Below are 14,346 nucleotides of genomic sequence, written 5' to 3' on the forward strand. Positions count from 1 at the left end.
CGCTCACTCCCAGCACTGAGTGCAGCGGTCACGTCCTTGCTGAGGGACTGAGTGCAGGGCCGAGTGAAGGAACAAACAGACAAATGGACAAGTGAACGTCTCTCCGAGGGCTTTTGGGGGGAAGTCATAGGCATTAGAACGACGGTGTCAGGTGAGGCAGTGGCTCACACAGGCTCTGGGGGGCTCAGCAGATGGGAGTGAGGAGAAATTAAAAGCTCTCGGTCTTTGACCCGCAGTCCCTCCGAAGGGAATACCCCCTGGAACGGAAAGGGCTGTGGCTGCCCGAGTACCTCCCGGGGAGATTAGGAGCAGGCAGAAGTGGAGACAAGTGTGCGGGGGGCGGGGTGGGGGTCACCAGCTGACTGGACACGGGTGGCGGGGACCGGTCCCGGCACAGAGGACGCACTACCCCGGGCGAGGAAAGGCGAGGAGGCCGGTCCGGGTGGCCCGTCCGCTGGGAGGGTCAGCATGTGGGGAGAGACCACGACAGTCGGTTCTCATGGTTGTGGTTGTAGCTTGTCAGGCTGCTGATCTGTCCTTTCTTTCTTTCTTTTTTTTAATTGTTTTTCAAAATTCCTAATAAATGTTGATGGTTAAATCATGAGACCACGCTGTTGGGAGCCACGTGGTGGGAGCCACGTGACGGGAGCCACACTGGGTTCTTGAGGGAGGAATGCCGTGAGAAGGAAGGGGCCGCGGACGGCTGGGAGAGGCCGGCTGGGGGGAGGGGTTGGCGGCCTTCCCAGGGCCTCAGCCACGCTCAGCGCCCCTGTTCCCACAAGGCCCCCTCGCTGCCCACACTGTGCTGCCACCCCCTGCCCCCTCTCCTGCTTTCTCAGTGCGTGGACTCTGTTAGCACAGAGCCATCGCTCAGTCCTGTCACAGCCGCACAGACCACTGGGGCCTGGGACAAGGGGCTGCTGAGTGGGGAAGGATCCAGCCCACTCGCGGCGGGCCCGGTTGAGGGGCCACCACAAGCTGGGGCAGGAGGCCACAGGCCTGGGCATGCTGGGGCCCTCACACCCACAAAGAACTCTCGGGGGGCATTGGTGTGTGTGTGGACAGTGCTGGCGGGAGGAGAGAGAGAATGGGTCACGGCAAAGTACCCACGGTAGCCTGGCGTGGGGAAAGTCCTGGCTTTTGCACTCAGTGGTTTGGAAGGTGGAGGAGAATGCTCTGTGTAGCTGGAAGGATGATTCCCAGAGGTTCAGACGCCCAGGCAGTCCTCCCTGAGGCTAGGACATGAATGCCCGGATGAGTCACTCACTGGACCTGGCCCCAGGCCCCAGGCCCCAGGCCCCAGGCCCGCCGGGCTGCATGGGGGCCCCTGGGCCCTCCTGGCCTCAGTGGAGCTTCTCCCAATGCAGTGGGCCATCCCGCCTGCCCTGCACAGACCCCTGGAGCTGATCACACCCAGCAGGGCCTGCTCTGTGTCCAAGGGTGCTCGTTCAGAACCCAACAGAGCGCTTCCCCTGCTTGTCTAGAGCCCCAGCTTTGGTTCCCTGACTGGATCGTTTGCCTTTCCTCCCACCCCTCTTTGCAGTCCTCCCTTCTCATCCCCATCCAAAGGCATTCATAAGAACTCCGGGGCCTCCCACAGATGTCTGACCAGGATCGCATTCACAGCTGGCTGTCCGAGGCCTGAGGGCGGGGCACTGTCCTGGCTCAATCACCCTCCTGTCAGTGACCCAGCGCAGGCCTCCCCGTCAGAGCTCTGGGTGAAGCACTGCCCCAGCCCCGGGTACGCTCCCAGGACGGTGGAGTGAGAGTGCCTGGCACACAGCAGGGCTCAGGCACGGGGCGTCCTCCCTGCAGCCTCCTCTTCTCCCGCCCCCGCCCCCAACAGGCCATCGAATGTGGAAGGAAGAGCTGCTCTGGCCGCAGGTGGCACCAGCAGAGGCTGGCATTTAAGAGGATGCCCACGGTCTCCAAGCCCCGCCCATCCGCCTGCTCCCCGAAGCACTGCCCAGTTAAAGGGGCTTTTCCTTAGCCGGAGACTTTGGTCCTCGTACCAGTGAAGACACCAACGGAGCCGGGGGTGGGGGGTGGGCACCAGGCTCCCCTGCCGTACCGAGAGCCCCCATGTGGCCCGTTCATTCCAGGAGCAGCACAGCCCCTGGGGGGGCAGAATCAGAGGGCATCTGCTCCTCCATAAGCTCCCCAGAGCGGGGCTGTGCCCTCCCCATGGCGGGGCCCCCTGGGCAGGGCTAAGGCACAGATCCCGGAACACAGCTCTTGTTCCACCAGCGCTCATTCGCCACCCTCCCGCCACAAGCCAGGCCTCTGCCACCAGGGACTCCCGGCCAGCACTCACTCATGGCTCTTGTCTACAGAGACCCTCCTTGCCTGGGACTCTGGAGCTCCAGGGCCTCACTGGGCAGCCCCTTTGGGGCCGCACAGCTCACCCCTGAAGGGACAGGCCACGAGCCAGGGCCTCTGGGCCGGAGCCACCCCAGCCACGTCCTGTAGTGCTCAGTACATCCCTCAGCCCTTAAAGGTGGGCGGTGTGCCCCGCATACTCAGAAACCCCAGGACATGGCACCACTCCGGATAGGCACGGCCTCTGTTCTCCAGGCTCTGTATTCTCTGGGAGACACCAGGTGGATCCCAGGTAGGGACAGTGCTGGGCAGAGGGCGGGGCAGTGTGATGGAGCAGCTTGTCTGCTGCTTCCGGTGGACGGTCAGGGAGGGGAGTGTCTCTGAGGCGGGGCCGTGTGCTGCGGTGGGGGAAGCAGGTGTGCCGAGATCAGGGGGACAGCAGGGACGCCGCCGCTGTGCCAGCCTCCGGTGAGGAAGGCAGTAGCTGGAGGGGGTGTGGCGGCCCCGTTCACTTGGGCCTCATCAGCCACACAGGGCGCTCGGGCTGTATTCGAAGTGAGTGAGGAGGCCTTTGGAGGCTGTGAGCAGGGCTGGCGCAGCTGGTTGGCACAGGGAGGTGGCTGTGGGAGGCGCAGGCTAAGGGTGGAAGCAGGGAGGCCGGTGGGGAGGTCGCCACAGTGATCCTGGCCAGAGATGAGGGGGCGGGGCCCAGCCATCCCAGGGGTGGTGGCGAGCTGTCATCATACCCTGGTTTGGTGGCAGGTACCACTGCCGAGCCACCGAACCTGCTAAGGGGTGAGGCGTGGGGAGCGAGGAAGGGAGAGGTCCGGACCGCTTCCAGGTGTCTCGGCTGAAGCAGCTGAGGGTTGCGCTGCCGTTGGCTGAGATGGGGAGGGCTGAGGATGGACCCAGGCTTCACCCGGTTCCGTATGGACCATGTGAGGTTTGTCCTGCCTGTAGGACATCCACATGCGGGTGCGGGTCAGCCACTGTTGTCTGAGTCTGGAGCAGGTGGAGCAGACAGGCCTGGGTGTGGGCGGCACTGGCAAGTGGGCAGGACATCTCCTGGGACCAGAGCCCAGCAGGAACCCAGGCCTTGCCAGCCTGGCCCTGTCCCGCAGAGCCCAGCGGAAGGCTGCCCGAGGCTGCTGTAACGGGCCTGGGCCCACGGGATGGGAGGGTGGGCTCCTGTTGGCCGAGTGTCTGGCAGAGTAGAAGGGACTCTCACAACTAAGCCATAAAAAGACCAAGCACTCAATCTTAGAATGGACAAGGGGCTCGAATAGACATTTCTTCAAAGAAGATGTATGAATGGGCAATGAACACGTGAAGAATGCCTGACATCGTTAGCTAGAGAAATACAAGTCAAAACTGTGACACACCCCTTCACACCCACTAGGATCATTATAATTTTTTAAAATCACAAACAGTGGAAAACAATGAATGTTGGCGAGGATGTGGCGAAATTGGAAACTTTATATTCTGCGGGTGGGACAGCGGAGAGGCGTGTGGCCACTGTGGAAACAGGGTGACAGGTCCTCTAAGAGTTACACGCAGGCTTTACCGTAAGACCCAGCAGTGCCACAACATGGACACACGGACACCTGTGCGGGAGCACTCAGAGCAGCACTGTCACGGCAGCCGGACAGTGGAGACACGCCAGCGCCCGTCGGCTGGTGGGGAGGGGCGAGCGGCCGGGGCGTGCAGGGCCAGTGCTCCGCAGGAAAAGCAGTGAGGTGCTGGCACGCGGCCCCTCGTGGGTGGGCCCGGAACGTCAGGCTACGTGAGAGGAACCAGACGGAAACAGCCGAGTAGTGTATGTTCCCACACTTTAAGTCCCACGTCCAGAACAGGCACATAAGCATCAGAACAGACCATAGAGGTCAGAAGTGGACTGAGTTGCCAGGGACAGGGGGACTGGGCCTGACAGTGGGTTCGGGGATGCTTTCTGGGGTGACAGAGATGCTCTGGAACTGGAGCCTGGTGATGTTCTCACAACCTGGCACATGTGGAAAACCACAGAAGTAGACCTGTTAACGTGGTATGTTTTCTTTAAGTGAATTGTGTCTCAACAAGACTAAGTGGCGGGAGAAATCAAAGGGGCAGCATGTGCAGAGCACGAGAGGGAGGGGCTTGTCCCCCACACACAGCTCCAGGTCCAGTCCTAGGCCAGCGCGAAGCAGCTGATGGGCCGGGCCCCCCTGAGAAGGGCGCGCCTTCGGGGAGCAGGCCAGAGCCTCCATCAGGAGGGAGAGTTGCCAGGAGCTGAGGACACTGTGCTGGACACCGCCAGGCCAGGCAGGACTGAGCGTCCCCTCCCCACGCAGCTCGGGATCACTTTTCCCCTGGCACGCTTGCACCCGGGGTTCCGGAGGCAGCGCAGCGCCCTTGGTACCCGGGACTAAGGAACACCCGTCAGTGGCGTGTGCGTGCCAGGCTCTGTGCTGAGTGCTTTACCTTGGCATTTCTCTAACCCCAGAACCGGAGGGGCAGGTGGTGGTCACAGGGGACCTCATACAGATTATTGTAAGGAGGACCGGGCAACAGTCGGAGTTAGGCAGCAAACTTCTGGGCCTTAGAGACATTTGGCACTGCTCATCTGTCGCTGGGGAAGCCAGCATAAGGCAGCAACTGAGACTAGAGGTAGGGCCCAGTGAGGGATGAGGTGACCAGACCCTGAAGGCAGGTAGACCTGACTGGTGTGGCTCAGTGGATTGAGCGCTGGCTTGCGGACCAAAGGGTCACTGGTTCGACTCCCAGTCAGGGTTTCTCCCTGGGTTGTGGGCCAGGTCAGGTTCCCAAGTAGGGGTTGCACAAGAGGCAACCGTGCATTAATGTTTCTCTCCCTCTCTCCTTCTCTTCCTCTCTCTCTGAAAATAAATAGGTAAAATATTTAAAAACAAAACAAAAAACAGAGTTGAAGGCAGGCAGGCTTCAACAGAGCACGGGCCTCTGCAGGGCTGGCTCCTTGGGTGTGGACGTCTGGAAGGCCAGCCCACTGCCGCTCGTGCAGCTCAGCCCAGCCCGGAGCTGGGACTCGGGCCCAGCCCGAGGGGCGAAGTGTCAGGTCAGGGCTGCCACGATAGACCCTGTGTCTTCTGCACACAGCCAACCGGCCGGGGAGTCAGGTGCCCCAGGGAAGGCCCAGCTGCTGACCAGGCCAGGAAGTGGACAAGTCCCAGGAGAGCACGGGCACACCTCCCGCCTTCCTGTGCTGCACCTCCGACAGCGCAGGGCGCGTCCGGGGTCTGGCAGCGCCTGGGCCCCGCGCTCTAAGGCCCATGTGCGCTTTCCCCAAAACCTAACCCATCTGGTTCTCGTTTATTTACACTTAACTCATCAAATGCAATTTTGCAAGCGCCGCTCAATAGCCAAGAGGCTTTTCTGCCTAAGCCTCCCTTCTGAAAGGAGCTGGGGAGGGCTGGGGCCTGGGCCCTCAGGGGGCGGGAGGCAGCTCGCAGGGGCGGAGGTTGGGTCTGGCTCCTCAGATGGCCCGGTGCCTCTGCCTCTGCTCCTGGGCCCACGGGCAGGGGGAGCTGTGAGCCAGAGCCCAGCACAGGGCCTAACACACAGTAGGCTCTTGGTAGCCAGGAAAACATGGGCGGGGCCCAGGCAGAACACAGCATCTCTGTTTCAAATCATGAAAGGTCCCTGGGAAACACAAAGTGGCCAGAGCTGGGTCCAGAAGTAATTTTTAGTTATTATAAATAACTGCAAGCCTGGATTCTTGGTCCCCTGTAGGACCCACAGCCAGCTATTAATGAAAACAAACAGCAGCACCTTGGGCCAGAAAGCAGACCTCACGGGCAAACCACCGTTCCGCCTGCAGAGGCCTCGGAGGCCGACCAGCCTGCAGCCCTCTGGTGTCGGCTACGGAGCCCTCCGTGCGGGAGAACATCTCCTTCACAGCACGGGGCGCATTGCAGACAGCCCCTCAGTGGCGGCAGAGACGGGGCCGCGGCCGAGGGCTGGGTGCCCCAACCCCAGCTTCCAGTCCTGTGCTTGTGCAGGGTGCTGCCCAGGGCACTGGGGAGCCCTGACCCCAGAGGCCTCGTTTGGGCTTGATCTTGGGTGCCGAGACACTGCCGTCCTGGTCTGGTGGGAGTCCTCACAGGCCGCTGGGCGGAGGAGGGAGAGGCCGGGTGCCGGGATCCAGGAGAAGCACAGCCGGTGCTGCGGGGAGCGGCCTCAGCCCAGCAGGGTGGTGAGGTGGGGGTGGGGCGAGGCAGATGGGCAGGTGGCGAGGAAGGCCCAATAGCCTCGGTGACGCCTGGGTACAGGAAAGACCGAGGGACGGGGCTTCGTAGACCAGGCAATCTCAGGCCTCAGTGGGGCAGAACAGAGCTGGAATGAGGCCCCCATCTGTCCTGCTCGGCCCCCTAGTCCCCCCCCCCCCCCCCCCGCTCCCGGCATCCCCCAGCAGTGGCCCAACCAATGCATGCTCCCTGGGCACCTGGGCACCCGGCCCCCCGGCTCCGGCCAGGCAGCAGCCTGCCATTTGCTTTTACCGCAGGCCTCACTGCAATGACCTGTTTCTCCCAGCTCCGCCAGGCAAGGGCCCCGAGTCAGGGACCAGGTACGGCTCAGTGCCCTCTCCCTTCCCCAAACTCTTGCCTATCACCCCCACCCCTCACCATCAGTCCTGGTGGCACCGAGATGTGTTTGTGGCTTAATGGAGGAGCAGGTTCACCCAGGGAAGCTGCAGACAGGGTCCTTCCGGGCAGTCCATGCAAAGCCCCACACAGGACTCTTACAGAACTGGGGGCTTTGAGATTCTGTTCTCCACGTTATGGCCTTCAGTTCGTTTGTTGCCAATTAAAAGGGTTTCCCAAGAGGAGCCTCCTACGGTCTGGCCCGGAACTCATGGAGCCTCCTCTCGGCTTTGTAGCTAAGACCCTACACCGAGGAGCTCCCTGCCTTCTGGGAACATTCAGCTGTGGCCATAAATAAAGATAAAGAACCTTGAGCTGCCAGCAGGATTCAGAGCAGAGCACTTTCCTCGCCCCACCCGAGCCTGCTCAGGGGTCAGGGATCATGGATTGGAAACAGGCTCGTTCAGGGCCTCACTGCACACAGTGGCAGGCTCCAGAGAGCCTTGACTGGGCCCCCTGTGTTGTCCCCAGAAGGAGCCAGGACAGTGCTTTGCTCGAGTGGACTGGCCTCATACGGTAGTGAGCGCCCTGTCACTTCTGTGTGCAAGCACATGTGTGAACTGTGGTTTCTCCTGCTGACCCCTGAGTACCCACTCAGCCTGATCCACTCTGCAGGGTGTGGGAATGTGGAGGAGACTCAGCTCTGTCCTCAGCCCAGAGCAGAGACAGGGCGGCTGAGCCTGAGGTCCAGGGAGGAGGCAGGAAGCCGAGAACAAAGGTACATCTGGTCTGACAGCCAGAGGCGCTGGGCATCTGCTGGGCGTCAGGATGATTCCAGAGAGGAGGGGGCTTTCACCCAGGGCTTTGGAGACGTGTGTGTGGCAGGGGGCGAGGGAATTTTGCAGCATAGATGCTCAGGGACCTGCCTCTCGACACCACGCAGCCTCGTCCAGAAGTGCCGAATCCCCGAAGGACAGAGTGAGGGCTTTGGACCCAGACTTCCTGGCCTTCGTATCCCGCTTCAGCGTGTTTGACTCTCCCTCTTGGCCTCAGTTTTCTCACCTGAGAACTGGAGTGCTGGGAACAGCGCCCCGGAGCAGAGCTGCCTCGCAGGTTTATTGAGACGGGGCCTGGGAGTCCACGCCCAGCCTGGCCACAGTGAGGTGTGCTGGTTTCGAGAGCTGGTGCTTATGATCCGAGGCTGCCGGCCCTGCCCAGCCAGCCTCGCGCCCATCTCTGGCGGCATGGTGGTGGGGTGCGATTCCCACACGGGGCGCATCCCTGCGTGGACCCATCTGCACAGGAGAGAAGGAAGAAAACTGCATGGGGCTTCCTGAGGACAGAGCCTGCCGTTCCTCCTGGGGACCAGGCCAGTGCAGAACTCGGGTCGCCCAGCTCCCGGGGCAGGCTCCTCCTTGCTCTGGGGCACCTCTCAGAATAGACGGTGCCAAATCCTGGGGCCCAAGGAACAGAGTGTGCGAGGCTTACCACTCTGTGGCAGGCCTCCAGATGAGCTCAGTCTGTCCTAGGCCAGTGGGCCACCGTCTCAGGGACCCACTGCCCCAGTGGTCACTCGGCAGACCTCACCGTGGGACCCTTTGGGGGGCAGGGGCCACGGGGGCAAGAGGTGGGCCTCAGGCCTTAATCCAGCCTGCAGAGGAGTTGGCCAGGTCCTCGGGCTACCCACCGGTCTTTGCGACCTTGATTTCCTGCTCACTGTGGGGGAGGCCTGTGTTTGGGCCACAGTGGGAAATGGGCACAGAGGGCCGCCCCGTCTTCCCTGCTGCTGATATTGGGGCGTTATTGTCTGGGAGTGGGCAAGGGAACTGTTCCCAGGCCTCACCTTTGTTTCACGTCATTCATCAGTGCTGGGAGTCCCCGCTCCCTGCTCCTGGGAACGCCCTGCCCCTAGGCCCTGCCCTCTGCCAGCCCTCTGCAGGCCCACAGACGCCTTGTGTCAACTGTCCTTTGGCGCCTGGTTTCCAGGGAGGGGTGCAGGTAGGTCAGGCCAGACAGATGGCACGAGGGAAGCCGTTCGTGGTGACGGCGAAGTGGCATTTCCACACCGTGAATCCAGCGTTTGAGGGCCTGCGTCTGTTGTGTCTACCAGTGGAGCCTTTACTGGGGTTGGGGAAACTGAGGTGCAGAATGAAGACTCTGGGAACTACAGGAAGAGTGGCAGAGAATGTGACTCGAAGGGGGTCTGGACCGAGGCCCGGTGTCCCTGTCTCAGTCTGCGTGTGTGCCAGCGCAGGGGCACCCATGCCTCTGCGGGGCTTCCCAGGCCAGAGGCGGGACTCACCGAGGTGCACTGGCACATTTGTGTGTTACTCGTGGCCTGTGGCCCGAGCCTGGCGTCTGCACCTGGGATCCAGCACAGCAGGGCCGGAAGCATGTGCTCAGGAGCCCTGCCCTCACTCTGAGCAGCGTGTGACTCGAGCTCTCTGAGCCGCGGAGCCTGGTCTGTGCTGTGCGTCTGTCACTGCAAGGGTCCACTGAGGCGATGTTCCTGGGGCCTCGTTTCTGACGCATGAGGAACACTCAAGGGGTGTTGGCTTCGTGTGGTTGTCAGTAGGGTGAACAATGCATGGTGCCTGGCTTAGAGTGGTTCATGGCAGGGGACAGGCGCCCAGAGGCGAACACCACAGGGCGTGGATGGGAGGCGCCCCCAGCAAAGGCCGCGCCAGCACCTGGCCTTTAGGGTAGTTGGCTAGACTTTGCTGAGTAGAGAGGGGTTTTCAGAGTAACTCCTCCCCGTCCTCCCCAGCCCCTGCTCTCAGGCCTCCTGCCCCCCAGCAAGAGCTGCCCTCGCAGCATCAGCTGTCACTGGCGGCTTGTAGAGTTGAGAGCTCAGCCGCCCTCCTGGCTGCCACACGGCTGACATTTGAGCCGGAGAATAATGACCTGCCTCGCAGTCAGCCTCAAAGGTGCCACAGGGTCTTTTGCAGGGGGAGCTGGTCTGCTTGCCTGCAGCTGGAGGAGGACCCAGGGGACACAGCAGCATGGGCGCGGAGGCCTCTCCAGCCAGTGCAGGTCGAGCTGCCAGGGGCCTTACCGCTCTGCATCCTTTTCATTTCAGGGGGAGGGTGGGGGGAGATGCTGGTGTTTAAAAGAACTGTATGTAAAGCTCAGGGCCGCAGCCAGTGCGTATGTTCATGTGCGTGAGTGAGAGTGCATGTGTGTGCATGTGTGTGCGTGTTGGGGGTTGGGGTGCTGGCTGGCAGCAGCCAGTAGCTCGTGTTGCCGTTGTGGTTTCATATATTTGCCTATTAAAATGACAATACAGACATGGCACATTAAGGTTTAAGAAGCCCTTCTTTCATTAAACAAACTGACAGTGTAGGGGGTTATGACTCTGGTAATTGAAACATGCTGTTCTGTTCAAGACCAGAACTCCATAAAGACTCTTTTCAGCCAAGAGCACCCTTTGTGCCAGCAGCCTCTGGCCAGAAGTGAGTGCCGCCCTGAGGTCTGTCTCTCCCGGGGAGTGGGAAAGACCGCTTGGCAGCCTTCCGCACAGTCTCGGCAGCCGGGGCTCAGGGTCCTTCCAAGCTTCCCTGTTCTCTGGGCTTTTGAAGTCAATTTGCAAGGCTAAAAGCTTGGGTAGCAGGGTTCAGCAGGCTGCCTCGTCCCCTAGCCTCGTCCTGGCTGCCAGGTCTCATGCTGCTGGCCTCAGCAACACTTCTGAAATACGATCGAAGGGGGCTCTGTGTACGGGGGAGACAGTGTAAGCTGCACAGTCTGTGGGACCTTGGGCAGGTGGCTGTGCCTCTCTGGGTCTCAGTGCGCTTGTCTGTTCAATGGGCCAGCCCCTGGGTCTGACCAACAGGGGAGCCATGAGGGTCAGAGGAGTTAATGCAGGGGTAACAGTGGGTACACAGGGGAGTCAGGGTCAACTAGCGTGACTGCCAACCCAGTGCCACTGTCCACCTCTGGGGAGTGACTCCCCGGGGCCTGCTGTGGAGTGTGTCTGCCACCATGGGGCACACCAGCAGCACCCTTGCAGACACTGCTGTGGGGTAGCTTGGGGAGTTTTCCCGTAGTCTGGGGAAGCTGTCGCCTGCTCCTTGCTCCAGCCCCAGGTCTGACCCCCCCACCCTCCCTCCCCTCTGCAGATGTGGACGAGTGTCAGGACAACAACGGGGGCTGCCAGCAGGTCTGCGTTAACGCCATGGGCAGCTACGAGTGCCAGTGCCACAGTGGCTTCTTCCTCAGTGACAACCAGCACACCTGCATCCACCGCTCCAACGGTGAGTCCCACCTGTGCTGGCCAGGCACGACCCCTGGAGCAGTGGCCGGGGGCTGGCTGTGGCCAGGAAGAGTGGGTCCCCTTCCCCTTGGCTCCCTTCCCCAAGCGGGCTGGAGGCCTGCCCAGGCGAGTGGCCATTTCTCAGTCTCTGTGCATCCGGCAGCACGAAGGACTGTCTGCTGTGTGTTCCCCGACCACCAGCTGGGGGAGGGGGCACTTTTCGTGATTGGGAGCTGGCCACCTGGCCTTTAGGGGTAGTTGGTTAGACTTTGCTGAGTAGAGAGGGGTTTTCAGAGTAACTCCTCCGGCCAGAGGCCCCCTCCGGCCAGAGGCTGGCCAGACTGCACAGGAGCCAGCTGAGCCCCGCAGGTGAGAAGGGCCTTGGTGTTGGGTGGTGCTGGCCAGGATTCGGGCCCAAAGCAGTAGGGCAGTGCGGCAGGACGGAGTGGCCAGAAGCCAGGGCCTGTGTACTTCGAGGAGAGGGCCTTCCTGGCAGAGGGAGCAGCACTTGTAAAGCAGACGCCGTGGCCTTAAGATAATGGCCAGGCCCAGAGTGTCCGGGTGAGCTGAGGGCTGCGGCCAAGTGGGCTCGGGGTGGGGAAAGGGCCGGTGCTCCTGGGGCCTGGCCATGCTGTGTGGTCAAGGGCACAGGGGGTGGAAGGAAGACAGGACAGTCCCCCGGCGGGGCCTGGAGGAGCCTGGCAGGCTCCTATACGGGCTTAGAACCTCAGCTTTTGCACACGTGGGGACGTGGCACTGACCCTGCCAGGCCTTGGGGGGACGGAGCGGACCCTGGCTGCAGAGAGCCCAGCAGACATCAGAGCCGACAGAGGCTGTGAGGCGACAGCGGGGGACCCTAGGCCTGGTTTTTACATGAAAGCAGATCTTGAGGAAGAAAATACAGTAAAAAAGTACAAAACCGGAGGCAATTAGTCAGAACTACTTCACCGGACTCCTTAGAATTCTCTGTGTGTGTTCAGGCGGTTTCCTCAAAGACAGGACAGACCCAATCACCCCTAGCCCTGCCACGTCCCCAGAAGGACCGAAGGACCTAGAAGCCAAGCCCTGGGTTCCTTAGCCAGTGCTCCAGTCTCATCACGCAGACTTCCCCAGCAGCCCTCATGGCGGCCAGGTTTGCCCCTGACAAGACCTCCCAGCTGTGAGGCTCTGGGGTCAGGCCGCCTCAGATGAGGACCCTGGGCCCAAATCAAGTTTTATAAGAAACAGATTCATGGAGAAGGGAGCGAGTGTTGGTGGGGGGAGGGGCGCTCGGCTTTCATCAGGGAGGGGTTTATGGGGCAGCTGCTCCGAGCAGGCTGTAAAGTCCCCTTTTCAGTGAGGTTGTGTGTGTGCTGTCCCTTAGAAGAGTGGCTTTCCCACGGCAGGATTCCAGGTGAAGCGAAGGCGGGCGCAGGGAGGGAAAGCTGGCACGGTGCACTGGCAGTTGAGTCTCCTCTGTAGCAGGTCCTGGTTTGACCTGTGAGCATCGTCATGCAGGGGTTGCTGCCAAGCAGACCCCAGCATCAGTGGCAGAGGGCAGGGGTTGTGATGAGGTTTCAACGGCCACCGGGGCACTCACTCTGAGCAGGGCCCCAGACCCACCGTAGAGAACGGGCAGTCAGGACCCCAGCCCAGGTCGCTGGCTGAAGTGTGACCGGTGATAAGGAAAGACACAGGGAGGGGACATAGACAGAGAAAGGCAGGCGCCGAAGGCCTCTTTGAGGAAGCCGTGCACGAGCCAAAACAGAGCAAGGGGCGGGGCAGCTATGGGTGGAGCTGGGGGCTCGTGCCAGGCAGGGTGTGTGCAGAGGCCCTAAGGTGGGAGTTGGTCCGGGCTGGAGCGGAAAGCGGGACAAGCGGCAGGATGGTGGGGCGTGGGGAGCCGCTGGGAGCTGAGGGGAGAGGAACCCAGGATGGGGGAGCTGGGCAGGGGCCAGACCCCGTGCGGCCGCGGGACCACACCGGGGGTGGGGGTTGCGTGCAAATCACAGCCCTGGGAAGCTGGTTAGGCAGAGGTGGAAGATGACGCTGCAGGGGAGAAGGGAGGCGTCTCGGGGACACAGACACTCCAGGGACTGGGCCTGGAGCCCAGGCACCTCACCCCACTCCAAGGCCCTGGGTGGCCAGGTCCAGATTTTTACTTGAAACCAGGAATCAAGATTTAACCAGAATACGGATCTGGGGCCTCAACCCCAAACTATGTGAACTGGCATTCTGATTAAGGAAGCCTCTTTCCTCATTAGAATTTTTGTGTGAATGTTCTAATTTTTAAACCCGGGCAATGAATCCATCTAAAAAGCAGCAGATTTCTTGGATACCTCAGCAAGGACAAGTGGCAGCATTTCCAGGGCTCCCAAAGGCCAGACTCCCAAGGAAAGTCTGAGGCAGACAGGTCAAGTGCATGGGAAGCAGGCTGACCGCTCCTTAATGCCTGTGGGTGGAGACAGGGCCCAGCTGCCTGGACAGGCTGCCTCTCCCCTGAGCCTCCGTCGGCCGTGACAAGTGCCCACAACTGTGTGTCAAGCACAGTGATGACCGTTAGCGCTCAAAGTCAGGGCAAGTCCAGGCTGCTGACCCCCAGCTGGTTTGGCACCTAAATGGCTTCTGATCCCCACGGCTTCTGGGAGGGCTGATGAGCCCAGAGCCATTTGGCAATTCGATTCCTCATGTTACCTGACTCTTCCTAATGCCTGTCAGCTCTTGGGAGCCTCCCCTGAGCGAGAGGAGAGGCACTCGCGGGCTGGTTTTGATTAGAGGTGGCCGGGTGCGTGAGTGGGGCCAGCCAGGGTCAATCTGGGCCAGTAGCTGAGCAATAAGGCCATGGGACTCAACCCTGCTTCCCCAGCGCCAGCACAAACCCTGGCTCGAAGCATAGGGGTCAGGCTGGTGTGGGGGTTGAGATTCTTGGCCATGGTCCGTCTCCACTGGCCACGTGGCCTCTGCAGCCACTCTGCCTCTCTGGGGCTCCTTGTATGCAGATTGGGACCAGCAGTGCCTCCTAGGCAGGTGAGGGGGCCTTTCTGGGAAACGCTTTGAAGTGGTCCGGAGCAGGGGCTGCTTCTTTAGAACCCAGGCTTGGTTTGGGGACATGGGCCGTCCCTCTGTCCCAGCGCTGGGGAGGATGAGACCCAGAGCTCCTGGCATCTGTGGCTCGAGGCTTCCACGTGCTGGTACAGCCTCGTCACA

The 14,346-nt window shown here is 61.2% G+C and overlaps 1 protein-coding gene across 5 annotated transcripts in view; it reads left to right on the forward strand.

Moving 5' to 3' along the window:
• Positions 1–14,346, forward strand: part of SCUBE1 (signal peptide, CUB domain and EGF like domain containing 1) — a 112,338-nt gene that overhangs the window by 33,487 nt on the left and 64,505 nt on the right. For all 5 annotated transcript variants that reach the window (XR_008391021.1, XR_008391022.1, XM_037160799.2 and 2 more), the window contains exon 4: positions 11,027–11,161. Coding sequence is in view for 3 of the 5 variants with exons in the window: in XM_037160799.2 (XP_037016694.2) it covers positions 11,027–11,161 (135 nt within the window). In the remaining 2 variants the exon portion in view is untranslated. The remainder of the gene's footprint in view (positions 1–11,026; positions 11,162–14,346) is intronic.

The sequence above is a fragment of the Artibeus jamaicensis genome, unplaced genomic scaffold (genome assembly GCF_021234435.1).
Source record: "Artibeus jamaicensis isolate MK-2021 breed Jamaican fruit bat unplaced genomic scaffold, CSHL_Jam_final contig_233, whole genome shotgun sequence".
Lineage (NCBI taxonomy): Eukaryota > Metazoa > Chordata > Mammalia > Chiroptera > Phyllostomidae > Artibeus > Artibeus jamaicensis.